The sequence below is a fragment of the Daphnia pulicaria genome, chromosome 11 (genome assembly GCF_021234035.1).
Source record: "Daphnia pulicaria isolate SC F1-1A chromosome 11, SC_F0-13Bv2, whole genome shotgun sequence".
NCBI classification, from domain to species: Eukaryota; Metazoa; Arthropoda; class Branchiopoda; order Diplostraca; family Daphniidae; genus Daphnia; species Daphnia pulicaria.
Genome location: NC_060923.1, coordinates 3865102 through 3889066, shown reverse-complemented (window position 1 = coordinate 3889066; position 23965 = coordinate 3865102). Strand labels below are relative to the sequence as shown.

At 39.6% G+C, this 23965-nt stretch overlaps 6 protein-coding genes across 10 annotated transcripts; 5 read left to right on the top strand and 1 right to left on the bottom strand.

Moving 5' to 3' along the window:
* Window positions 1-195: 195 nt before the first annotated feature.
* LOC124315188 (kinesin-like protein KIFC1) lies at window positions 196-3036 on the bottom strand. Of its 3 annotated transcripts, none has more exons than XM_046780685.1 (9): window positions 2860-3036; window positions 2587-2787; window positions 2307-2525; window positions 2035-2233; window positions 1682-1976; window positions 1220-1622; window positions 935-1152; window positions 705-870; window positions 196-643 (listed from the first exon to the last, which is right to left on the bottom strand). In XM_046780685.1, exons 2-9 carry the CDS (start codon window positions 2735-2737, stop codon window positions 312-314), a joined length of 1983 nt encoding a protein of 660 aa, XP_046636641.1. In that variant the 5' UTR covers window positions 2738-2787; window positions 2860-3036; the 3' UTR covers window positions 196-311. The 3 variants fall into 3 exon arrangements, with proteins under 3 accessions (XP_046636641.1, XP_046636640.1, XP_046636642.1); XM_046780684.1 differs by having other exon boundaries at window positions 2587-2783; window positions 2860-3035; XM_046780686.1 differs by having other exon boundaries at window positions 2307-2522; window positions 2587-2783; window positions 2860-3035.
* Window positions 3037-4075: 1039 nt separating this feature from the next.
* LOC124315406 (carbonic anhydrase 2-like) lies at window positions 4076-6061 on the top strand. Its single transcript, XM_046781068.1, has 7 exons — window positions 4076-4391; window positions 4463-4483; window positions 4597-4761; window positions 4974-5124; window positions 5223-5328; window positions 5400-5627; window positions 5703-6061. The coding sequence occupies exons 1-7, from the start codon at window positions 4178-4180 to the stop codon at window positions 5913-5915; spliced, it is 1098 nt and encodes a 365-aa protein (XP_046637024.1). The 5' UTR covers window positions 4076-4177; the 3' UTR covers window positions 5916-6061.
* An 866-nt stretch (window positions 6062-6927) lies between these two features.
* Window positions 6928-10171, top strand: LOC124315401 (carbonic anhydrase 2-like). The gene is made up of 8 exons (XM_046781060.1): window positions 6928-7065; window positions 7124-7274; window positions 7858-7881; window positions 7942-8103; window positions 8189-8339; window positions 8397-8505; window positions 8576-8803; window positions 8871-10171. Exons 2-8 carry the CDS (start codon window positions 7124-7126, stop codon window positions 9147-9149), a joined length of 1104 nt encoding a protein of 367 aa, XP_046637016.1. The 5' UTR covers window positions 6928-7065; the 3' UTR covers window positions 9150-10171.
* Window positions 10172-10290: 119 nt separating this feature from the next.
* LOC124315372 (carbonic anhydrase-like) lies at window positions 10291-12311 on the top strand. 2 transcript variants are annotated; one of them, XM_046781015.1, is made up of 8 exons: window positions 10291-10476; window positions 10550-10802; window positions 10884-10904; window positions 11053-11217; window positions 11290-11440; window positions 11499-11604; window positions 11686-11913; window positions 11989-12311. In XM_046781015.1, the coding sequence occupies exons 1-8, from the start codon at window positions 10450-10452 to the stop codon at window positions 12196-12198; spliced, it is 1161 nt and encodes a 386-aa protein (XP_046636971.1). In that variant the 5' UTR covers window positions 10291-10449; the 3' UTR covers window positions 12199-12311. The 2 variants fall into 2 exon arrangements, with proteins under 2 accessions (XP_046636971.1, XP_046636970.1); XM_046781014.1 differs by having other exon boundaries at window positions 10291-10482; window positions 11989-12310.
* Window positions 12312-14094: 1783 nt separating this feature from the next.
* LOC124315446 (carbonic anhydrase 2-like) lies at window positions 14095-16111 on the top strand. The gene is made up of 8 exons (XM_046781125.1): window positions 14095-14258; window positions 14331-14481; window positions 14577-14603; window positions 14683-14847; window positions 14928-15078; window positions 15143-15248; window positions 15312-15539; window positions 15625-16111. Exons 1-8 carry the CDS (start codon window positions 14256-14258, stop codon window positions 15811-15813), a joined length of 1020 nt encoding a protein of 339 aa, XP_046637081.1. The 5' UTR covers window positions 14095-14255; the 3' UTR covers window positions 15814-16111.
* A 2405-nt stretch (window positions 16112-18516) lies between these two features.
* Window positions 18517-22163, top strand: LOC124315414 (carbonic anhydrase 2-like). Of its 2 annotated transcripts, XM_046781079.1 has the most exons (8): window positions 18523-18763; window positions 18844-19021; window positions 20344-20370; window positions 20475-20636; window positions 20768-20918; window positions 20986-21103; window positions 21230-21457; window positions 21523-22163. In XM_046781079.1, exons 2-8 carry the CDS (start codon window positions 18844-18846, stop codon window positions 21739-21741), a joined length of 1083 nt encoding a protein of 360 aa, XP_046637035.1. In that variant the 5' UTR covers window positions 18523-18763; the 3' UTR covers window positions 21742-22163. The 2 variants fall into 2 exon arrangements, with proteins under 2 accessions (XP_046637036.1, XP_046637035.1); XM_046781080.1 differs by lacking the exons at window positions 20344-20370; window positions 20475-20636 and having other exon boundaries at window positions 18517-18763.
* Window positions 22164-23965: the final 1802 nt, after the last annotated feature.

Genomic DNA, 23965 nt, shown 5'->3' with positions numbered 1-23965 from the left:
TTTTTTTCCGATATAAAAAAATTTCAAAAATATTTTTTTTTTGTTTTATGCTTTTATTCGCCAGAAGAAAAGAGATCAATGACATACATAGGAAGATAGAAACGCAAGTAAACATTTGGACAATCACCCAAAGCAAAAGTTCATCTGTTTACATGATCATGATAGATCGTAAAACTGTGTAGGAGAAAAATAAAGTCTAGTAAATTAATGTATTTTTCAAAAAGGACAAAATTTTAGACTACTAGTAAAAGAGGGTAATTGCAATCTTGTTCGTTAAGTGTAAGTTCAAATGCTTGGCCAAAAGAGAATGTTTAACTATTTTTCATGGCGGTTCCAATGTGACATGCATTCACTTTTGCGGCGAATCGCAAAGAGTTAACGGTCTCATTAGTACAATTTTCTTTGGGAGAAACATTAACGAACATAAGCGTTTTAGCACTGCCACCCAATGCTTGCTGAAGTAGTAAAGTAAGTTTTGAGTTACGGTATGGGATATGGCTTTCCTTGGCTGCAAGTGCCATGATCACGTTGCCAAGATTTGAAAGAGATTTGTTAATGTGCTTCGTCTCGGTCAATCTGTCACCCGTGGCACCAGACTCCTTGAGGCGCTCTGAACCCGCTAGATCAACCATGTAAAGGACTCCTGCGTTTTCAAAGATAAATTAAATATTGCATACTTCGTAAAGGAATGTAAAATAATTTACCGTTCGAAGTCTCAGTAGTATCAGCATTAACTCCTGTCAATTTCAGACGCAGGACACTATGGCTGCGAGAAGAATGCTCGTTGCAACTGGTTGAAGCGACGGCACGCTGTTGCTGAGCCCTGGCAAGTAAGTTTTGTACCTGTTGTTCGTTTGTAACCTCTTCAACCTGTGTAGAAAAATGTTGAATTTTTACCACAAAAAACAAAGAAATTATAAAAAAGTTAACTTACCTTAAGATTCGTGACGACAGTTTCGTTGTTGACGATTCGAATATCGTGAACTCCTCCAGAAGGACCAAGTAGATCGCGGATTTGTTCATTGTAGATCTCCAAAAAAGAAGCTTCGATCTTGTAGGCCCAACCTTTGGCTCGAAGGGCCTCACAAGCAGCAAAAATTAAACGCACAGAGCGTGGAATCATCCCGTCTGATTCAGACCCAGCAGTTCCGCCTGTAGAAAAATGAAATAGAACCACATTTAGTTGGTTTCTTAAACAGAAAATAAAGGGAAAACTAACCTTCCATAGTAAAGGTTTTGCCTGAACCAGTTTGCCCATATGCAAAAATGCAAACGTTGTAACCGTCCAACGCCGATTGAATAAGTTGAGAAATCTCATCGAAAACTTGCTGTTGAGTTGCATTAGGACCAAACACTCGATCAAAATTGAAGTCGATTTTTGAAGGTCCTTTGCCACTTGCAGGAGCATTCATTGAGCTTTCATTCAAAGTCATGTCAGCATTCAGTTTGTGTACTTCCAGAGACTTATCGTGTAAGACGTTTAAATGCGCGATTTTTCCTCCGGGCATTTTGTCCGAAGGAATGATGGGTCGGATTCGGCAAAATACGCGGATGTTGCCTTTCAGTTCTTGAACTGTGTTGTGCAGTAGACGTCTTTGAGTTTCTTCTTGCCGAAGTCGAGCCTTGAAAAAAAAAAAAATTATTAAGAAAAAGGAATAATAAAATCATTTCTAAAACTTACTTGTAAGTCTTGAATGTCTGCTGTTGCCACAGACAGATCATTTCTTAACCTAGCATTGTCAGCTTGTTCGATTGTTAAGTGGCGCTGAAGAGACTCCAATTCCGCGCGAAGACCAGCGGAGGCTGAGCTCATCTCAGCCATTGAGCATTTTAATCCAACAATTTCTTTCTGAGAGGCGATTAGTTCACCTTCCAGACTAGTCTTCTCACGATCAAGACGACCTTTTAGGAACTCCAATTCTCGAATCTTATTTTCCAGCAGAGTTTTTTCAGTGGCACTCGACATCTCTAACCCCCTGCAAATAAGAAAAGAGATTATTAACACATAAATAAAGAAAAGGCTTAATAACTTACCTAATTTTACTCTTCAAAGTGTCGATTTCATCTGACAAAATATTCACTGCACTTTCCTTGTCCTTAATGTGGACCTCGAGGTTCTTATTGGTAGAGTCTAACACAGTGATGGTATCCTTCTTCTCGGCATTTTCGGTTTCCAACTCTCCAAGGCGCTTCTCGATAATAATCATCCTACTTTCCAGAGTTAGGGGTTTGGCTAGAGTAAATTGAACAAATGAATAGTCATCAAACCAAAAAAATATCTTGCATAAATTCAATCTTTTACTTACATTTAACACCCTTGTTGGTGATGGCATTTGAAATAGAGTCCACCTTTTTAGTAATACAACCCAAACCTGGGCGGCCAAGAGTTGAAGATGCATGAGATTTGATGGCTGTCGATGTACCCCTACCCACAGTTGTTGATTTTCCATTTTGCCCAGTAGTGGCCAAGTTACTGAATGATTTTGAACGCATCATACTACTCGATGACTGGTGGCTACTAGCTGCTGGAGGGGAAAATAAAAAGCAATGAATTGAAATGTCTTAAGCAATGAGAAATTCACTTACTGGTTGTAGCATCATCTGTTGTTCTTGGACGCTTTTCAATCGGTTGTACTGTTGACACCTCTGGACCTCGTCGTTTGGCAAGATTAGATAAAGAAGAGGAAGTCGAAGGGGGTTTCAGTCCCGAAGTAAAACCGGGTATCTTGCTAGCCATTTCTTTGTTTGGTTGAGGCGTAAGTGGCAACCGTTGGTAAAATAGCCTTTCTCGATTTTGACAAAGAGTTATCAAACTGTTAGTCAAGCTGAATGTGATAAGCAATCTTATCTATAACTTACAAGAAAGCAGAGTAGAGTTCTCAACTAAGTTTAAATGAATTTGTGCAATGTATGCAATATATCTGTAAGTTGAAATCCTTGTAGCACCGAAATAATTACGAAGGGTTTTCTTCTGATGCAGTAATGCAGATGACGCCTTTGAATTAATGCCACAAGTCGTTAACGGCAGAAATTTGAATCAAGTCAGCGACTCAGCGTTGCCACTTTCACTTTGACAAAAAAAAAAAAAACGATATGCGTCCTCGATGAACGCCATGAACGCGATGGCAGCCTACGCCACCAAGCGGCCAAGCATTCAACGTCAACCGCAAATCCGCGACCCACACTTTCTGTTCTCGTATTTATTCATGTTTCTTCGAAAATCGAGCAGGATGAGTCGCGAGCAATCAACAAGCTGATTGATCGAGTATTTAGAACGAAACTATGTTAATGCGTATATATTCAACCGGTCGCTTTTTTATAATGTCCATGATCCAAGATCCAAGAAGTGGATTACAGAACAAGTTTGTTTAGGGTCAGTGCAGTTTTAATCGAAATAACTGTTTGGCACCTTATATAAGTGTTATATTGCTGAACTTTGGGCCTGAACCATGAACCACTGACGAAGAAACTCGTTGGCCCCCCCCCCTCCCCATTTCATCAACGACTATTCTTCCCTGAATGATATTGGACTGGAAAGAAGAGCGAAATATTTCCGCGACCAAATAATTGTTAGTGAAGCAGCATATAACGGGACATCCATAGATGGCGAGTAACAATTCCTTGCTGTATTTCTATCTAGAAATAATATCACGGATGACATCGGGAACGCATACGAGTCCCTTAAAATGGAGGATTAAAATTGAAATAATTTTGAAATGCAGATAGCAAAATTGTTCAAAAAACAAAGATTTTTTGTGGTCAGTATGTAATAGAAATGGTATGTATGCATGTGTAATAGAAATAACTGTTCATCACCATATCATAAATGTAGTTATTCTACTGAACTTGAGACGAGAAGCCGAGAAACTGGTTATTACCCAAAGTCACAAACCATTCTTACTGACCATCCCATTTCCTTATAGAGATTGATGAATTTGAAAGAAGAATCGAAGAATCAAATAATCGCGTGATTAAATCATCCATCAGGCCAAGTCGCACCCTTTGAAAACAGGACGCAAACGAGTAAACTTGCTGCATTTCTATCTTGAAATAAAATCATCGGCGCGACAACGGGGACAACGCATTCAAGTCCTAAACCACGAAGTAGTCAGAAGCGCAAGTGCGTCTCAACCATTTGATCATTCTCTATATCTAAGTAATCCTGCTCGTAGACATAATGAAACGGTTGAGCACGAATTTCAATCTTGCTATTTTCGTCCTCTTCTTGCGACTTTGGCTGCCATCTACAGCAGCATTACCAATTTTTGCTACAAAGAAGTTGAAAACATTTGATCGCTTCGAGGAAGTTGGCGACAGAGCACCGGTCAAGACTTTTACTAGTTCCATGTTTGAACACTGGAGCCCTGAGAAATCATTAACAAAAGCCACAGGTATAAAGTATAATACAACTCTGTTTTCTGTATTTGTCAACTTAAAAGCTTTTTCACTTGTCTGATTACAGCTTCCGGCTGGAATTATCAAGGTAATACAAAATTATTTGTTTTCCCATAAGAACATGCTTTGAGACCGAGGAACTGTGGGAATGATATGCATGTAAAAATTCGAAAACTGTAATCAATTTGAATTTTTTTAAAGATACCAACGCTTGGGCGAACTTGCCAAAGTCAGAATGCGGTGCTAAACAGCAATCTCCAGTTGACATTCAACCAAGATTGAGTGAAAAGAAGGCGTTCCCAAAATTCACGTTTGAAAACTACGGCAACATTGACAAGATGGGATTAATTAATAGTGGATCTTCCGGTTTGTTTATTTTATTTTTTTATTTTATCAAAACAGTTTCATAGTTTAGGGTGTGACACTGGCGCACAACACAGCAAATCGCGACACGAGAATCTACCAAGCCAGATAGATTTCAATAAATGGTTCGGGATTTGACAGTTTAAGCCATTGCATCGGACGCCTTTCCCTGTATTAATTCGTTCATTTCTAATAACGACATTATTTTTATACAGTGGTGTACAGCTTGCCAAAAGACTTTCCCAAGGACAGAGTGCCATCTATCAGTGGAGGTGGGTTGAACGACATATACAACTTCGCTCAGTTCCACTTACACTGGGGGGCCAACTCAAATAAAGGCAGTGAACATTTAATCAATTCTAAAAGGTTAGTACAGTATATACTTGCATGTTACTATTATACTCTAACTTAATCATTTATTCCAATCACATTTATTTGCGGATTCTTATTTCTTACTCCCTTAGTTATCCAGCTGAGCTGCATTTGGTTCATTACAACACCAAGTACGGGACGTTTGCCGATGCTACCACTCATTCTGACGGACTGGCCGTCTTGGGGATTTTCCTATCGGTTTAATTAATATTCCTGCGTACCCTACCCTATTATCGAATTGTAATATTTACGTTTGTCAAACAAAATAGGTAGGTCCCAACGATAATGCGTTTTTTCAGCCGCTTGTTGAACAACTAGACTCGGTTATCACGTCTCAATTAGAAACCACTTTAACGAACTTGGTTTCGTTCACAAATCTGCTGCCCAGACAAACCACGTCATTTTATCGCTACAGTGGCTCGCTGACTACTCCCCTCTGCAACGAGATCGTCATTTGGACGGTTTTTGACAACCCGATTCAGATTTCTGAGAAACAGGTGTGATAGAGAGAGACTTACCTTTAACAGCACTGCACAGATAGAAACCTGATATTTGCATTTTTTCCGTCACAGTTGGCTAAATTCAGGAAACTTAAAGACAATCAAGCCAAGAGCCTAGTGGATAATTTCCGGCCTGCACAGCTGTTGAACGGCCGGATTAAATTTTATCGGTCTTTCACCGGATGTGAAATCCCTCAATCGTGGCCCTTCACTTCGACACCATTCATGGATGCGTTCACATGGACCACTTGCATAATCAATTTTGCCTTCTCGCCGTGGCAGTAAAAAAAACGAACCTTTTTATCGATATGCACACCGTCTTATAGATAAGGCGTAGATTGCTATTATTTAAAAAATAAATTATAAACTTATAACTTATATATGTATGGAATCTTCTAGCGCATTCAATAGAACATCACATTTTGGCCCTTTCTTGTTTTATAGAAAAAAGTACGGGACTACCGACGCTGTATTCCAGTATAAGTGGAAAACCCACGGTCATTTGATTTGATTTTAAATGAATAATGTTCTTATTGCCCAAGGACTGTAGAAATTTCTGGATATTATCCAACCGTTTAAAAAAATGTCTGCTGATTTCACCGATTAATAGAAAGTGAAACGCATTTAATTCAGAACGGGGAAATCGGTTAACCCATGCGCACCTTTGGTCCTGGTGTGATAATAATAATTTTGTTTTGTTTGAATGGCGAGGTTCAATCAGCGAATAATCACAGACACGATTTTGCCTGGGGAATGTCTTTGAGGTAGAAAGATGTTGAATTGACCGAGTTGAGAAACAAATTCACTAACATCTGTCGGTGAAACTTGCGCACAGTTTGGTAACTTTCCAACACAAATAGATCAGTTTACACTTTTATTAATTGACAAAGCCATACTGATATTTATTCCTATTGATAACTGATATAACTGCCAATCGATAGTTGGAAGAACAGGCCGTCAAGCGTTGACAAGTGAAAACTAGTCGGCAAACAAAAAACGGGTGATGAGATTTTGATGCTTATTACATTGTATCATCTCGGCCTCTCTACTTAGAAATCACGCTAAACTGGTCCGCTGCCGTTTTTACTCCAAAGTAGACGAAAAGAAAGTAACATGTACGTGAACGAAACGAGATTGACAAGGAGAGAAAGGGAATTCAGATTTACTTGGAGGTATAAAACAATTCTGCGGACTGCTGGTCGTGTTGATTCGGCCATTAGACGTTGTTGAGGAAGCTCATCGCTCTGCCTCCCCCGCATACGCGGCAGGTTCTGCTTTGATTGTAAAACCATCGAGGAAACGTGGCCGTTCGAGTTATCCGGAATTATCGTGAACTTTAACGTGAGGTGCATGGAAACGTCTTCCGCGGACGACAGAGCCGAGAACAAACGCGATAATCACTTCGCTTAGCCTAAAAGATCTAAGAGGATTCACGGTAAGATTATTAGAGCAGTCACTTTGATTATTTATAAATTATCATTGAAATATTACAGATGCCAAGACCGAGTGTGATTCTCATTGTTTTCCTGGTTGGCTTCCGATTTGTGACACCCAATAGTACGGACGATACGCTAGAAGCTTTGCCAACGACAGCTGAAACAGTCAAAAGGAAATACAACAATTACAAAAAGCCGGAATCCAAACGTAATAAGTATACGTATAAAGGATCAATTAATTTGCAGGAGAGTCGTAATATTTAAAAATGGATGTACGGGCGTAGGGATATGTGGGCTAAACTTTCAAATAACGATGGCGTACGTTTTGTTTGCTCTAGATTTGTACTAGGAAAACCGGAACTTATAAATCATGGCGTCTAGTTTTTTTGTTTTTTTTTCGTTTGGGTTATTTTCTTTCTTTCCATTTTTTTTTTTTTTGCTAGCGACTTCTGTCTATTATCCACAACGTGATCTTGTTAGAAAAGTCGTATCGTCCATTGCCCAATGTGCATATCTAAACGTATCTAAAAATCGTGATGTGTCTGTCCCTATATGTTAGCTTTTCTTTGACGATGGAAAATGTTCAAGGATCTTTGGTTCTTTGTTTCATTGTCTGAAAAATCACGTTCGTTTTATCACGGACAACCGCGGACAACACAGACGAAAAAAAAGGACGCGGTGTCCTATCGCAACAGTGGGACGAAAATAGCCAAAAGCGTGACTGGTTTTAATTCCACTCTTGAATCACACCACCAACTAAAATATTTTAACTTTTCTTTTCATGAAAACAGCCAAACCTTCTTGGAGTCATAAAGGTAAATTCAAATGTTTCTTATTTATAAAAATCAAAGCTTATTTGTTAAAATCCCGCTAAGATCCTGATGCTTGGCCTGTTAAATATCCGACCTGTGGAGGAAAGCAACAATCGCCAATTAACATCCATCCCAACTCGACTGTCCGGACCACATACCCGAATTTTAAGTTCCACAACTACGGGGACATCGACCGGATGGCGTTGATCAATAACGGACATAGCGGTTGGGATTTGCCATTTATGATATTTCGATGGTGACGGTGACTCATGTCCAATTTTGATTTGTTTCCTTCGATTTTTCAAGACAGCGGCGTACAATTTGCCGGCTTACTATCCCAAAAAGAAAACGCCGCACATCACGGGCGGCGGAATGGATGGCATTTACCAGTTCGCCCAAATCCATCTGCACTGGGGTAGTGACTCTACTAAAGGCAGCGAACATCTCGTCAATTCCAAAAGGTACACTAGTTTTACAAATGGATAGAAATGTAATAAGTTCTGACGTTTTCATCGCAGCTATCCGGTAGAACTGCATCTAGTTCACTGGAATGTCAAGTACGGATCCTTCGCGGAAGCTAGTAAATACTCGTACGATGGTTTGGCCGTCTTGACAGTTTTTGCCAAGGTAAATTATAGGTTAATAATTGATTATTCTTAATTCTTTAGATTAACCAAATTACCCCCTCCCCCCTTAGGTGGTACCGGAAGACAACAAATATTTCCATCCTCTGGTTGAACAACTCGGCGAGATTGTCAATAATGGCGACGAAACAATTGTCAAGAAACCCATTTCACTTTATGACTTGCTGCCCAGAAGGATCTCGTCGTTTTACCGCTATTTTGGCTCCGTGACTACTCCCGCCTGCCAGGAACTCGTCATCTGGACCATTTTTGATAATCCGATCGAGATTTCAGAAAAACAGGCAAGTCGAGTTGAATCGCTTTTAGCTTGTGTGTTTTGATTTCTTATTTTATTATCTACACGTACAGGTTAACAAGTTCAGGAGTCTGAAAGACGAAGTCGGCGATCGTATGGTGAACAACTTCCGTCCGCCGCAGCCGGTGAACGACCGCACAGTATTCTACAGATCGTTCAGTGTACCCGACATTCCCTTATCTCACCCGCCCTCAGTTAACTCTTATTCTCCGTTTTCGGAAGCGTACAAGTGGAGTAAGGCGACGTTCAAAAATTATGCAACGCGATTTCTGGGCATTTTCGATCATCCTTATCCCCATCGCTACAATTCCTGTCGATCTCGGCCGTGTTGATTCCGCCACATAATTTCCCACGTAACGTAAAGCCTCACTTCAAAATGCCACAAAAGATTCGACAATTTGGTACAATTATTCTATTTTCTACTGCCGTAGTGAACGAGTTGAGCTTTTTGTGATATGAGAATGCGGATGAATACGACTGGAGAAACTAAAAACATGTCAAAAAAGGTTGGATGTGTCCTCATTCTAAACGAAAAATGTTCGACAAAAGACTTGCCGAACCGATGTCTGTATAGGTGCGACGGACCCCGTGAATCTAGGGAAATCCCCTCTCAAACTTGACACACTTATTATTGCTGGCGACGTGCACGATCCCACGTTCATTCCGCCCCACCCCTCCATCTCGTGTTATTTCTAACAGCCGTCAAATATCATTTCCGGATGTCTGTGACCTGTAGGCCTAATTCTTCAAAGCAAGGCAAATTTTTGCATTATTAATTCAAGAATGTTTTCCAGTTTGGGAGTTGAGAGCTATACTAATTGATTTTACTTCGCTTGACGGACTGTCAGGGAACATGCAAATTATCCCGATATAAAATATAGGGCAGTGATGATTACGTTAGCAAATAATTTAGTTATATGCACAGTGAAGAAAAATGATTGATTCTGACAGTATACCATTTACTAGCTGGTGAGACATAATTTTGTTGTGTTTCTGACAGTTCAGTTTCTGTCCCTATTATAATAAAAGGTAATTGCTAAGCAAACTGAAAGGACCAATGTGAATGACAAAAGGACAAGGGATATAATGGTGGGAGCTGTATACGGAAACACACCGACATACACGCACGGAAAAATTAAAGAAACAAGTGCATGATTGAAGTGATGTCGGTCGTTGATCTACTGTCCGGTTGTAAGTCACACGATATCCGTCTAGTGTGGTACAGTTCGAGAAAAAGGTCTTAAGTTGATGTTGTGACAGGAATAAACAAACGTGCCCCATATGTGACGATGTGAACTTTCAGGGCGACCTGATAGTCTCCGAGGACAGACGTGTCGCTATCTTTCTCTCCTCTAGACTGTGGACGAAAAAAATTAACAGCTTAACAACAGTAGTATGGTAGTGATGGGGCTTATGCTATATATAACTAACGCATTTACAAACTGCCAGTCTATAGTTGATTCGATCGCTGGACATCGGCAAGGAAACGACACAAGTTTTCCTGCCTCTGTCCATCGTTGAAATTCATAAGAGAATTCAGATAACTTTTGTTAGTGCAATTTTCAGCTGACTGACGTGAAGTAAAACATCCCGCCTTTGGAGAGACAGCACATACCTTTCGATTCAATTAAAATGATTTTATTCGTACTCGATCAGCGAGTTAGTGTTAGTTGAACGCTTTCAAATCTCCCAACTTTTAACGTCGTTAATTTTTATTATAATTTCGATTCAGATGTCATGGCCAAATAGTTTTAAAAGCTTGACTATTATCTTCATCGTCTTTCAATACTTGGCGACTGTGAGCTGTTTCCCAATCATCGGCGAATCTTCTACACAAGAGACACTAACTACGACTACGCTAGATCCAAAACTGTTATCTACTGGATTACAAATAGATTCCGGAAATAAGGACGACAAGACAAATGAAGTACCGAAAAAACCGCGCGATAGTTCCATGTTCGAATTCTGGTCGCTAGAATCGAAAGGTTAATTAAAGAGTCTAATTAACTATCCAAATAAAATCATTTTTTAAACTAAATAACATTTCTTTTCGGTTTTGTTTCTAGCCGCCGATTGGAGTTACAACAGTAATGGCGAATTCTTTATCGTTTTAGTAATTTTACTAACCTTTTATTCCTAACAATATTTATAATTTAACACGGCGGAGGGAAATGATAGCCTTAGTCAGGGTCTTCAAAAATAACTAAAATTTAATTTTTATCGACATCCCAAAAGATCCCAGCGCTTGGGCGGATTTGTCCGGTTCGTCGTGTGGTGGTATTCGTCAGTCTCCAATCAATATTCAGCCGAGTCAGTCAGTAAGGAAATCATTCCCAAAATTCACGTTCCAGAACTACGGTAACATTGACAAGGTGGATTTGATAAACAACGGACATACCGGTTAGTGTTCATGGGAATTTAATTCATTTCCTTTCAACTACATCTTCTATTTTATTATTTTAAATTTTACAGCGGTGTACAGCTTGCCGGTAAACTTTCCCGCGGACAGAGTGCCATCTATCACTGGCGGCGGGTTGAACGACACATACAAATTCGTTCAGTTTCACTTGCACTGGGGAAGTGACTCAAGTAAAGGCAGTGAGCATCTCATTAGATCCAGAAGGTATGATACAATAGAAAATAACTAGCTCGATTTTTAAAACACTGTCCATTTCTGGTAGCCATCCAGCTGAACTACATCTGGTGCATTACAACACCAAATATGGAACGTATGCTGATGCCACTACACATTCAGATGGTCTTGCTGTTTTAGGTGTTTTTCTCAAGGTGGCGTGATAAAAAATGTTGTAGTAAAGGGTAATTAATTCGATAAAAATTTCTGATACCGTTATCATTGGGTGACAACAGATTGGATCGAGAGACAACGATGCCTTCCGGCCACTTGTGGAACAACTCAGCGAAGTGCCAGCCGATGGAGATGAAACCACTTTAAAGAATCTGGTTTCATTGAAAGATTTGCTGCCCGCTCAAACTACATCGTTTTATCGCTACAGTGGCTCGCTGACCACTCCAAAATGTAACCAGATTGTCACCTGGACCGTATTTGATAATCCGTTAGTTATTTCTGAACAACAGGTAGGCCTAAGTTAGAGTGTTTGTACATTTTTGAATTGATGAAGCTACAGTATCGAATATTTTGTTCCGGTGCAGTTGAAAAAATTCCGGAGTCTCAAAAACGATGTAGAAGAGCCTCTGGTGAACAACTTCCGCCCTGTACAACCGTTGAATGACCGCACGGTTCTTTACCGGTCATTTACCGGATGCGAAATCCCTAGGTCTTGGCCCATCACTTGGACTCCATTATTGGATGCAATCAAGTGGAGTTATTGTATAATTGGCTTCACTTTATTTGGAAAATAAATCACCCCATTTTTTTGGTCATCAAGTGAAGAAATAATTCGCAGACGATTATATCCGGATGCAGGAAATTTATTTAAAAATCAAATTATTTATAGTTTGTTTCCCAGACTTACAGTTTCCCTTGTTATGCCGTTTACCATATTGCTTCAAATAAAATAAAAAAATTTTACATTTTCAACTCAACATTGTACCTCACAATGAGAAGAGAAAAGGACTCATACGGGTTTACTTTTTTTGTTTGAAGGTTCGGATAAAGTCTAGATACGGAATTTAACCTTTTATTTTGTACAGCAGAAACCGTTTGGGATCGAATCGTACAGTATTACTTACACAAGGAAATCAGATGTTATCCTAAATGGAGAAATTTGGCATTGCACAGCGACTACCTTTAAATGGTTGGACTTTTGAATTTGACTCCATCAAGATATTTCTTATTTTCTTTACTGCAGCTTTAATACTGTCAGCACAAACGGCTAACGGTGATTTCAGCTCTTTGACCCGTCCCTGTTGCATCTGCTTGTACGGTTTACCACTGTATTTTTTCCCGCAAATTCCGATCGCGATAGTTATGGATATGTCAACGAAAGACAGGCAAGATAAAAATCTGTGAGGTCTTGTTGTTTTCAATAACAATACATCACGAAGTTGACGTCCATTCGCGATGTCATAGTCATACCACAGTCGTTTCTTAGTTGGGTCTGAGAAATACGTCACGAGCATCCGATAATAACCCGTAAACCCGCCCCCCTTGGTAAAAAAATTGTCTTTGTTGTACTTTGCTTCAAGTTTTGTAAAGTTCAAATATTTTCAAATGTGATGGTTTACCCACAGAAAAAGTAGTGAGATACAAAACAAGCCTGATCTGAAGTCGTTCGACAAATGAGATTTTTAGTGAACCCTTACTGAGAAAAAACAAAAACGGAGAGAGAAAACAGTTGCAGTCAACCGCCTAGCTCATCAGGAATAAATCGGAATAAATATACTACGCTGTGACTAATACGTAACGATTTATTATCAACGCCACCCAAAATTGTCCATAAGGAAGAATAGAGATCAATTTTGTCCTACCTTTATGCCTAGGAAATACAGCCAAGGTGGCGTGATAATTGATATCGGCAAAATCAGCGTTTCATTTAAAAAATTTGAAACTTTGTCCAAATGTAGACGACTATGTCGTCTACCGTTTGTGCAAGTTTCAAGTATAATAATTGACATATTTGAATTTTTTTGAATTTTTTAAGTACCATACACTTTAGCTTGGAAACATATTTGCGAACGCGCCGATGTTTACTGCGCCGTGTTTCCAAACTTCATGAGGGTACACTGTATGTGTTAGTTTTTTTCTTCCTTCTTATACCAGAACAATGGCTAACGGTAATTTTAACTCTTTATTTTCTGCGCATTTCGATCGCGATGGTCACAGATGATTTGACGAATGACAGAAAGATAGACGGTGACGGAGTGAGATAGACCCGTCTAGCTGTTATCAATAATAACACATCACAAAGTCAAAGTCTATTTAACCTCTAGAAAGAGCATCAATTATACACAGAATTACCATACAAGTCTCGTCTGAGGGCGACAACTGTTTTTTTTGCGCGTCGTTATTATTTCCAGTCGTTTCTTATTAGTTGAACGTCTGAGAAACACGTTGCGAGCTATCGGACACGAGTAGGGGTTATCTCGACCGCGCAAATGGTAAGTCGTCTCAGGGTTCGCCTCGTTTATAAATGACGTCACTCACGTGTAACATAACATTTTAAATCCTCCCCCCCCCCCTCTCGTCTCTTCCCCCCATCACAAAATCTTGTTGGGACACCTTCCCTCCCTCTGGAGTGTGACGTTATTGACGGGCGGCTCCCCTCAGGTATTAAAAGTTGGCGCAGCATCTCCAACTTTATGCAGTGATTATCGAGTTCCGTCAGAGGTAACTTGGCACTCTTGAAGACAGTCGCAGAAAATTACCAACGACTAGAACTATACGGCCAAATAGAGTTTACCAGCAAACAAAATAATCGACTGTCAATACTTAATTCAATCGGAAATTAATTGTTTCTATGGTAAGCGGCAATGTTGCCCTTAATTTTTATCTTTTTGTCGGTGACTAATTTTGTATTGTAATTTCGATTAAGATGCCGCAATCGAGCTTAACTTGCTGCCCTTTTATCATGTTCATCGTCTTCGTTCTCGTCCTGATTTCCACGACCGGATTTCCGGTGTCGGACGAGGCTTACCCTAGTTCGGCCTTCGAACACTGGATTTATGGAAAGTCAAATTTAAAAGGTAAGTATGCTTTGGGTTAATGTAGAGTAGCAATTCATTTTGATACAGTTGCGTGCTAATGAATGTTTTATTATATTAATTATTCAAATCGACAGGAACCAGTTGGAATAAGTGGTATGCAAGTAAGTACACCGTCACCAATTCATTTCCAATTCCAGCGCTACTATAGCTTCCGTAAAAAACATTTTGTTTGATTTAAAGATTCCGGCTCTTGGGCTAATCTGACTGGTTCGTCGTGCGGAGGTAAACAGCAATCACCAATCAACATCAATCCAAGATCGTCTGTGAGGAAAACCTTTCCCAAATTTAGATTTCACAACTATGGCAACATTGACAGAATGATACTGATGAATAACGGACATACCGGTTAGTCTCTCATCATATTTCATTCCTTTATTGGATATAGTTTTAAAAAATAATAATCCATTTTTCACTGTCGCTGGCAGCAATGTACAGTTTGCAAAGGAAATTCCCCAAAGGCAGAATTCCCTACATCACCGGTGGCGGGCTGAACGGCACATACGAATTCGCCCAGTTCCACCTGCACTGGGGAAATGACTCTACCAAAGGAAGCGAACACATCATCTCATCCAAAAGGTAATTATTATTAGCATTATACAAAGAGATGTATACCCCAAAAAGATTCGTGTTTTCTATTTAGCTACCCCGGGGAATTGCATTTAGTTCATTTCAACACCAAGTACGGGACGTTTGCCGATGCTACCGCTCATTCCGACGGTCTGGCCGTCTTGGGGATTTTTCTCAAGGTGGTGCATAAACTCTAGACATATCTCCGCACTTAATCAATAACTATGGGTAATGTTACACAGATTGGCCCCGGAGAAAACCCATTTTTCCGGCCGGTGGTCGACCAACTCGGTGACGTCCTCCGGAATCACGATGAAACTGTTTTAACCAACTTGGTTTCGTTCAAAGAACTTTTGCCCAAACAGACGACGTCGTTCTATCGCTACAGCGGCTCGTTGACGACTCCTTTCTGTCAACAAATTGTCATCTGGACCGTATTTGACACTCCGGTCGAAGTTTCCGAAAAACAGGCAAGTTGTCCATGTCTACAGTGCACTGTGAAAAAAGTTGTAATCTATACGTACATGAAATCTGATGGTCTTTATATGTGTCTAGATGAACAAGTTTAGAAAACTTGAGAATCTAGAGGGTGAGCACCTCGTCAACAACTTCCGCCCGTCTCAGAAGATGCACGACCGCACCGTCTTTTACAGGGCGCCTGGCGGATGCGAAATTCCGCACTCGTTACCCATCACATCCTTTTCCTTCGCTGTCCAGCTACTTGCTCTTTTCGGCTGCTTTTAAAAGTAGAGCGAATGTGTAGGTGGTTTTCAACTTGTCTTGACTACATCCGTATACTTAGCCATATTTTAACTTAGAAAACTCTAACTGTGCGCATATAGTAGATCTACAGAAAATCCTTTTTTAATTCAAATTTAGTTTCTTAATCGCTTGGACAATAGAATGTGCACAGGCAGCGGGACTGCGGAGTATTTCTTATGTATGTTGATTTGTAGTGTGGCGTTATCTAGTGTAAAGTTGCGCTACTCAACTGTGGAAATATTCCAATGCTTATTTATTGAGAATATACCCTGGTATCCTAATAACATCTATATGCTACCTGGTTGCGCTGTTGAAAGAGCCGGGCCGACAACAGATCGTTAATGACCTCTTCAAAAACTGTAACAATTATTAAGAAAGTTCTTGGATATGAAAAAAAAACTATACCAAGCTTGGCGTGCAGAGATCAATTATTATATACATTTGGGTGTGGCGAAACCAGTAACAATTACAGTCACAACTTTCCAGCGTGGGGATTTTTCCCTGCTTGATCATCGTATGACGTCCTCGTATTCTAGACTGATATCGGTTGTCTGTAACGATAGTACAGCACTGAGCTCTTGATTATGTCTCGATTGATTTTCTAGTCAAGAGTATCCGAAGGTTACGAGGTCCCTAATTAATGATGGACACTGAAAAAGGAAATTGCGAAGTCCTAGTTCTGGTTTTCCACTAATCTATTCTTGTGTACGTACCCAATGCGATACAGAAATGTGTAACATTCTAAAGAGTGAGTCCCCATCGAACCGGAGGTGAATGCGCGATAACAACTCCATCGTCGAGGAACATAGGAGAAATCATTCTTTTTATTGAATTGAACTAATCATTTTATTTGGGTTTTCCTGATATTTTGTCCCACCGTTTTACATGATCCAAACTGATGCCGTTATACCACGCTGTATATAGCTACTTTTGTTGGTAGAGTTAATTCCATCGTCTCCGATATAATTTGATAACAAGAAAGTTGCAATTCGCGGAAAATCGTCTATGGACATATTGCGGGAGACAATTTTATGGTGCTGCACATAGAATAAGTCAATTTCCAAAATGAGATAAGGGAGGAGTTATAGGCCGATGAAATATAACCTGCAATAGAGAGAAAGGGGAACTGACAAATTGAGATGTTCCACCTAATCAATCAATACGGGGAAAGCGGAGTCACGGTCCTCAAGGACGTAATTACAATTTAAACACTACGAATAATAACTACCTTAGTGCTACGATTAACAACTATCGCGACAGCAATTGGAAACACGAACATTGGTATTCTAGGTGCCCTGGGTCAACCGAGGTCAACGACAGGTTATAGTTGGGAATTCAACGTTTGTTAAAAGGGAAACAACGTCAACACTACCACAGAAACAGCTAACTATACATGGCAGATGACAGTATATAAAAGAATCACTTCGACTCGAGATTCAAACCAGGAAACATCAGTTTATCTTTGTGTTCCATCTCCTGCCTTATAATCTTCAAAATAAAATGTAAGTTTATCTATCTAGAACGACTTTCAAGTTTGTTGTACACCAGTAAATCAATTTATGTTTTTTTAACCTTTGATAGGATGAAGGTCTTGTCAATTTTTCTGCTCATGGCAGCCGTATCGATGACCACCGTGTCCGCTCGATTCTGGAAGATAGGCGACAACGGTTTGGTTCGCTGGGACAACAATTGCCATTTTGTTGGCAATGTCATCGGCTCCATGCCCAGCCTCGGCGAGCAATGCGGAGGCATCTGCATCGCCAACCCCCTATGCACCCACTTCACTCACGCGGATGGAGTCTGTTACACGAAGAGAAACACCGGCGACTGGAGAGAAATCGACCAAGCTTTCAACACTTGCGGTTTCATCCCCGGCCGTAGCGCGCAGTCACTTTAAAGGAAAACCGAACAAACTCCATCGTTGAAATCTGAATTATTTACTGATGATGTAACAAACGACTGATTCAGAGAAAAAGGGATTGCTACGCCAAATGCATATTTATTAACATTAATCAATTTATTTAATAGTTTGTTTAATAGCCGAGATGTTAGCATATTCAGCAACGCATTGGCAAATATATTTTTGCAAAAGCTCAATCTTCTTTCCTTAGTCAATGAATTAAAAGTGATGTTTTATGAAACTGATCTTTGAAAGGTTTACAAAAGAAATTCTCGGTACTTAAATTAATTTACAGGTAACAACTAAATATTTCCACAAAATCATCACCTATGCTGCTTGAATATATTTCTGCCAAAAGTAAGAAAGGCAGTCTCGTCTACAGAATTTAGGAGACAGTGAATGATGACTGTAACAGTAGCTGGTGAATTGAACGTTAGGATAGTCGCCATTCACGTGTAAAATTGCTGCACTAGAAAGTTATTATTGGTGCGCAATTCCCCGCTGTTTGAGAGACTCGAATTTAGCCGTTGGCAAAGTCAGTGACCAAATTGCTGTAAGAACCTAAAGCTCTCGTGCCGTAGAGTATTTATAACTGATATGTTCAGTCAGGGCCTCCCTTCACGTTGGATAAAAATCTGGAATCGTTTCTATTACAAACCGGTCAGAAGGCGTTTGGCTAGGATCAAGTGGGCGCGAATGGAAAGTAGCCGACTAGAGCGAAATCAACAAGATTGACACAAAAAGGAAAACCAAAGTTGTGTGTACTTGTAGATCGACTGCTGGCCAGTCGATAAAAACAAATTTGTTGACTGCTGGTCTAGTTGATTCGGCCGTTAGACATTGTTGAGGATACTTGTTGCTTTGCCTCCTCGTCAATAGTGGCACATTTCCCAGCTCGGAGGAGACCAATCATCTTGTGCACATTCCGATTATTGTTCAACAGCAGAATTCGAAACGATAACGCCGGAAACCCATTCACCATTTTACGGATAATCTGAATTTCAATTTTTTGGGGAAATTGTTTTGTTCAAGGTAGGCGACGATAGAAAATTAATGTCACCAGGATAATTGATGTGATTCTTTCGAATTATCCTTACTTAATTGTTACGCAGATGGCACAGTCGAGCGTGATTCGCGGTCTCACTTTAATTGCCGTCGTTCTGCAACTCTTGGCGCTCACGACATCAACGCCATCACAGACGGGGTACAACAGCCCTAAGAGTAATAAACGGCCACTTAAGAGTTACAGCTATTACGAGAGTTGGAACTACATTAAGACGGATAAAGAACGTTAGTAATCTTTTATTCATTTTTACTCGTACCAGATTGTTCATAAAATATTCCGTCATAAAATTTTTAAGGAGGTATTGACGCAATTCAAATTTGGTCATTTCTAGACGGAATATAATATAAGTCATTCACGAGCACAGTGAAATCATATTTATACCATAAGGTATTTTATAGCGTACTTTCAAAATGCAAGTTATCTGATGGGGGAACTATTTTTGGAACATGTATAGTGCAGTTAGTGCTGTACCGTAGTTCATGGGCGTAGTTTATTTTTAGAAATAATTACAATTAGAAAAATACAGAAAAATTAACTCTGTAGTAACCAAGGGGAGTTGAGACTAATCATTCAGTTTGCTGAGAAATCATAGAAACATTTCACGTATGCCAACTTGGTCAATGAAAGTGATGTAACGCATGACGCTATTCGTTATTTGAATTTCCACCGAAATCTCCTGCAAATCTTTTGCCAAATTATTAACTCATTCTTGCTCGATTTGAAATCTACCTTGGGCTAAGTTTCCCTTGCTTATGGAAGTCTGTTGTTTCTCTACTCGGGAAGGTTGTTAATTCCTATCATGCTTACAGATAAATTCATTAAGATATAATTTGTTGCATTCAATTCTCTTTGTTGAATTTTTGGAGCTAGTTTTATTATTTGCGCTCTATAATGACGAGGTCATAGTTTCACTTTTAACAATTTGTTTCGTTAATTTTTAATCTTAGTTCTTTTGTTTGAGAAAAAAGCGAGTTGAATCGGCTAACAAATCTTTGGCTATTGGCGTGATGACCTTCTAATATATTCTCGACCCACCACGTCTGAGAAATTCGGTCCGAAACTATTGATAGTTGCTTTCGCTTTTCTGTCTCATTGTTTAACATCACGATCATTTTCATTTTAAACACAATCTCGCTGCGTGCAAAAAGGGCCAGACAAAAAAGTGCCGTTGCTATAGCTGCTGCTCTACATGTGTTTAGTGAACCCCACTTGGGTCCAAAGGACGAGTGAAAAATTATGATAGCTAAGAAAAAAACACACACACAAAAACTGTTCGCTCTCACTTTTCTACGAGTTCTGGAAACTGGTTTATCACGACGGAATCACGGTCAACTCTCATTCCAGATATGTGTGAGAGGACGTTACATAAAAAAATAGATTCCGATCAGTCATTCTTTAATGTAGGTTGTAAGTGGGATTGTAAGTTACTATTTCTCGCGATTTCTCGCCAACTGCTGCCAGCAGTTAGTTATTATACATGCGCAAATGTCTGAAGATGAAGACATAAAAATAGAAAATGAATATTTCCTTTTTCTTTGCCTATTAGCTAACAAGCCGAAATGGACACACAAAGGTACACACATTTTTCCATGCAATGTTTTAAACTCTCTATAAGCTCCTAATTCACATCCATTTCGCCCATGCAATTGCGACTCATCATTACACGAATTCACGAAGATCAAATGAATTGGCCACGTCTATTCCCGACTTGCGCCACGAGGAGGCAATCGCCTATCGACATCCAGCCAAAAGAGACTGTCCTCGCTGCATTCCCGAACTTTGTGTTCCACAACTACGGCCACATCAACAACATGACTATGGTTAACAACGGACATACCGGTTGGTGTTTTTTTTTTGTTGTTGAACGTTTTCCTCAGAATTGGCCATGGAAAGAATTCGTTTAATGTTTTAATTGTGACCTAGTTTCATTATATCTATCTATAGTCATTGCCATTTTTTGTTTTAAATAGTGACAATCAATTTGCCGGAGGACTATCCCAAGCACAAAATACCCCACATTACCGGTGGCGGACTCAACGGCACGTACAATTTCGCCCAGATGCATATGCACTGGGGAGTCGATTCTACACTAGGTAGCGAACATCGCATCAAATCCAGAAGGTGGTGCTTAGATCTAGATCTAAAATAACTGTGACTTGATCTTTTTGTTGGTTACATTTCATCACAGCCATCCACTTGAACTTCATATTATTCATTGGAATTCCAAATACGGATCCTTCGCTCAAGCCAGTATGCAAGGATTGCCCGCAGAAGACGGACTGGCCGTCTTTGCAGTTTTAGTCGAGGTGATTTTAATTTATTAAATACGCTTACCTTTCCCGGCTACATTCTTTGCCAAATTTACAAAGTGAATAATAATAACCGTCGTTTTATGCAATAATAACACAGATTTCTTTTTTTCCCCCCAACAGGTGGGATTGGGCGACAACAAATCTTTTATGCCCATCACCGACCAAGTCGGCGAAGTCACAAAAAACGGCGACGAAACGATTTTGAGGAAACCGATTTCGATTCAGGACGTCATGCCCAAACAGAAATCGTCTTTCTTTCGCTATTTCGGTTCGTTGACTACTCCCCTTTGCCATGAAATCGTCACCTGGACCGTTTTCGACAACTTTATTGAAATTTCCGAAAAACAGGCAAATTATAAATTATTTCCATAGTTTCGAACTTATAAAAGGAACTGAAGATTTTTGGTGTATAGTTGGCCAAGTTCAGGAATCTAAAAGACGAAGTCGGCGATCGTATGGTGAACAATTTCCGGACGCCGCAGCCGGTGAACGACCGCACTGTCTTTTACAGATCGTTCACCGGATGCGAAATATCAAAAAGTTTGTCGGACGCTAATTCAGTGGCGGATGTTTTCAAGTGGACGAAATGTTTAATGAGTTACGCCTTCAATTCCATCTTTCCCTCCTCCTAATGTGAGCATAAGCCCTTGTGCAGTATTCTCAATTATTATTATCACGGTGACAAATATTTTATTTGAAAAGACTAAATTAACTATATGTATACAGTAATGTCATGAAAATTTATCTCATGATGAAAACGATTTTTTTTTCACGATTTAAAAGGGAATCTATTCTTTAAATAAGTTTGAAATTTTTCCAACTAGACCTCCTTGACACTGTTCACGTCGAGCCATAATTCATTCCTCGTGCGTTACGCGGTGATAGCTAGCGTAAGTTTTTATAGACAGTGGTGAAAGAACCGTGTCAAAATGTATCCGAATCAATTTCGAACATTCCCAACATTTTCCCGCCTTTTGTTCTTACTTCTGCAATGTCATGTGTCATGTACGAAATAATATAAAATAATATATATACATTTTTTGGTTTTTCGTTATTTTCGTATTATTTCTTTAGAAAGCGGCTATTCTTAGATTAGTCAACTAGTAATAGAGTTTAGCGTCCATACCTGCGAATTATTTATAACCAACGCCACCCAAAATTGTACAAAAAGAAGAATAGAGATCAATTGCGTCCTACCTTTATGCCTGGGAAATCCACAGCCAGGCATCCACAGTTGCTCCATCCATCCGCTGAAGAGTTTAAATTACATCACCAGACGGGATAGGGTAAAAAGGGTGTCCTCGTGAATACACACACATTCACATGGGCGTACACGAGGACATTTATAGAAAGGGGAAAAAGAGATCCGTAACTCGACCGACATCGGTAGTTTCTCCAATCAAGAGGGATGCTGTTTATCTAAATAAAATAGAAAATGGGTTACGACAAAATATTGACAGAATAACAACAAGTCAGGAAAACTTGAAAATGAGACACTGGTAATTGTTGATAATTGGGAGAATTTAAGGTTCCCATGTAATGCACTGCATTGACACATGCAGCATTAAAATATCTAGTAGGTCGCAGGTCAATTAAATTCACGAAAAATCATTACCCAAGTGATGAGATGGAATGTTGCTGGTGACATGCTGCTCAATCAGCACAAGAAATTTGCATATTGTGTGATTATTACGGCTAGCTCTGGCCTCAAATCTGCCAAAAAAGAAAAAGGTTACATGCGGCAAACAAACTGCCATGCATCGTCAGGGCAATCACATGATGAATGCTAGTCAGGACATTTCACACATTTGGAACAGGTTTAACTCTTTTATAGGTCCCACAAGGCCACAATCATTCTATAATTGTATTCTTAGTTTTATTTACCCGCTAAACAGCATGGAGTATGACGGTTCTCAACAACAAAATAATCTTTAACAATGTAAATCTGGAACTTTGTCTCTGACTTTTTCGAAATTTTATTTTTTTAAACTCGGCGAAAGCAGACGACACTTCTGATCAGCGTAATCAGCATGCTTACGTTACGATAACAAAATATCGATAGAAATTAGAAATGATAAAAAATCAAATTCCCCCTAAAAATCCAAACCGCTCAAACAGGATAAGGGAATAAGATGAGGGAATAAGTTTTAGTTAAAATCTAACACCATTTCAGGTTTGGTAGCTATATAATTCCCCGGTAAGACAAACCCCCCCCCCCCCCCCACTCCAAAAAATCGACCCCTTCCCTAATAAATCTAAACCGCAGAAAACGATAAAAGCGGTTTAACCGCGCGTGTCGTCTGCTTTCCTTTTTTCGAAAAAGCAAAAAGAGAGCGAGTCGAGTCGAAGGTTCAGATATTTTTATCATAGAAAACTGAACGGATCACTGGTTTGATGGAAACGTGTACGTGGCTGCAAGAGAAATAGCTGACAAAAATGAAATGTGGTCGTCTCAAGTGAACTATTGATGATGCGACTCCAATCTATGCTGTTTCTCATCAGGTAAATTAAACTAAGAATTAAGAATACGAATGGAATGATTTGGGGAGCTTATTCAGAAGAGTTAAATCTTTTCCAAATTTGTGAAATGTTGGTGGCCGACTACAATGACTAGCATTTATCACGTATGCTCGTTGTCGATGCATGGCGGAGTTTGTTTACTCTATCTAACCTTTACCTAATTTGTGCAGATTTCAGGCCTGAGCCAGCCATCGTAAACACAAGATGTGCAAGTTCTGATACTGATGTGTCATCATCGATTGGGTAATGATTTTGGTTACTTTTATTAACCTGTGACCTGCTGTTTATTTTAATAGTGCCTGAAACTTGCATAAAAGGTTATTACATGTAAAATTT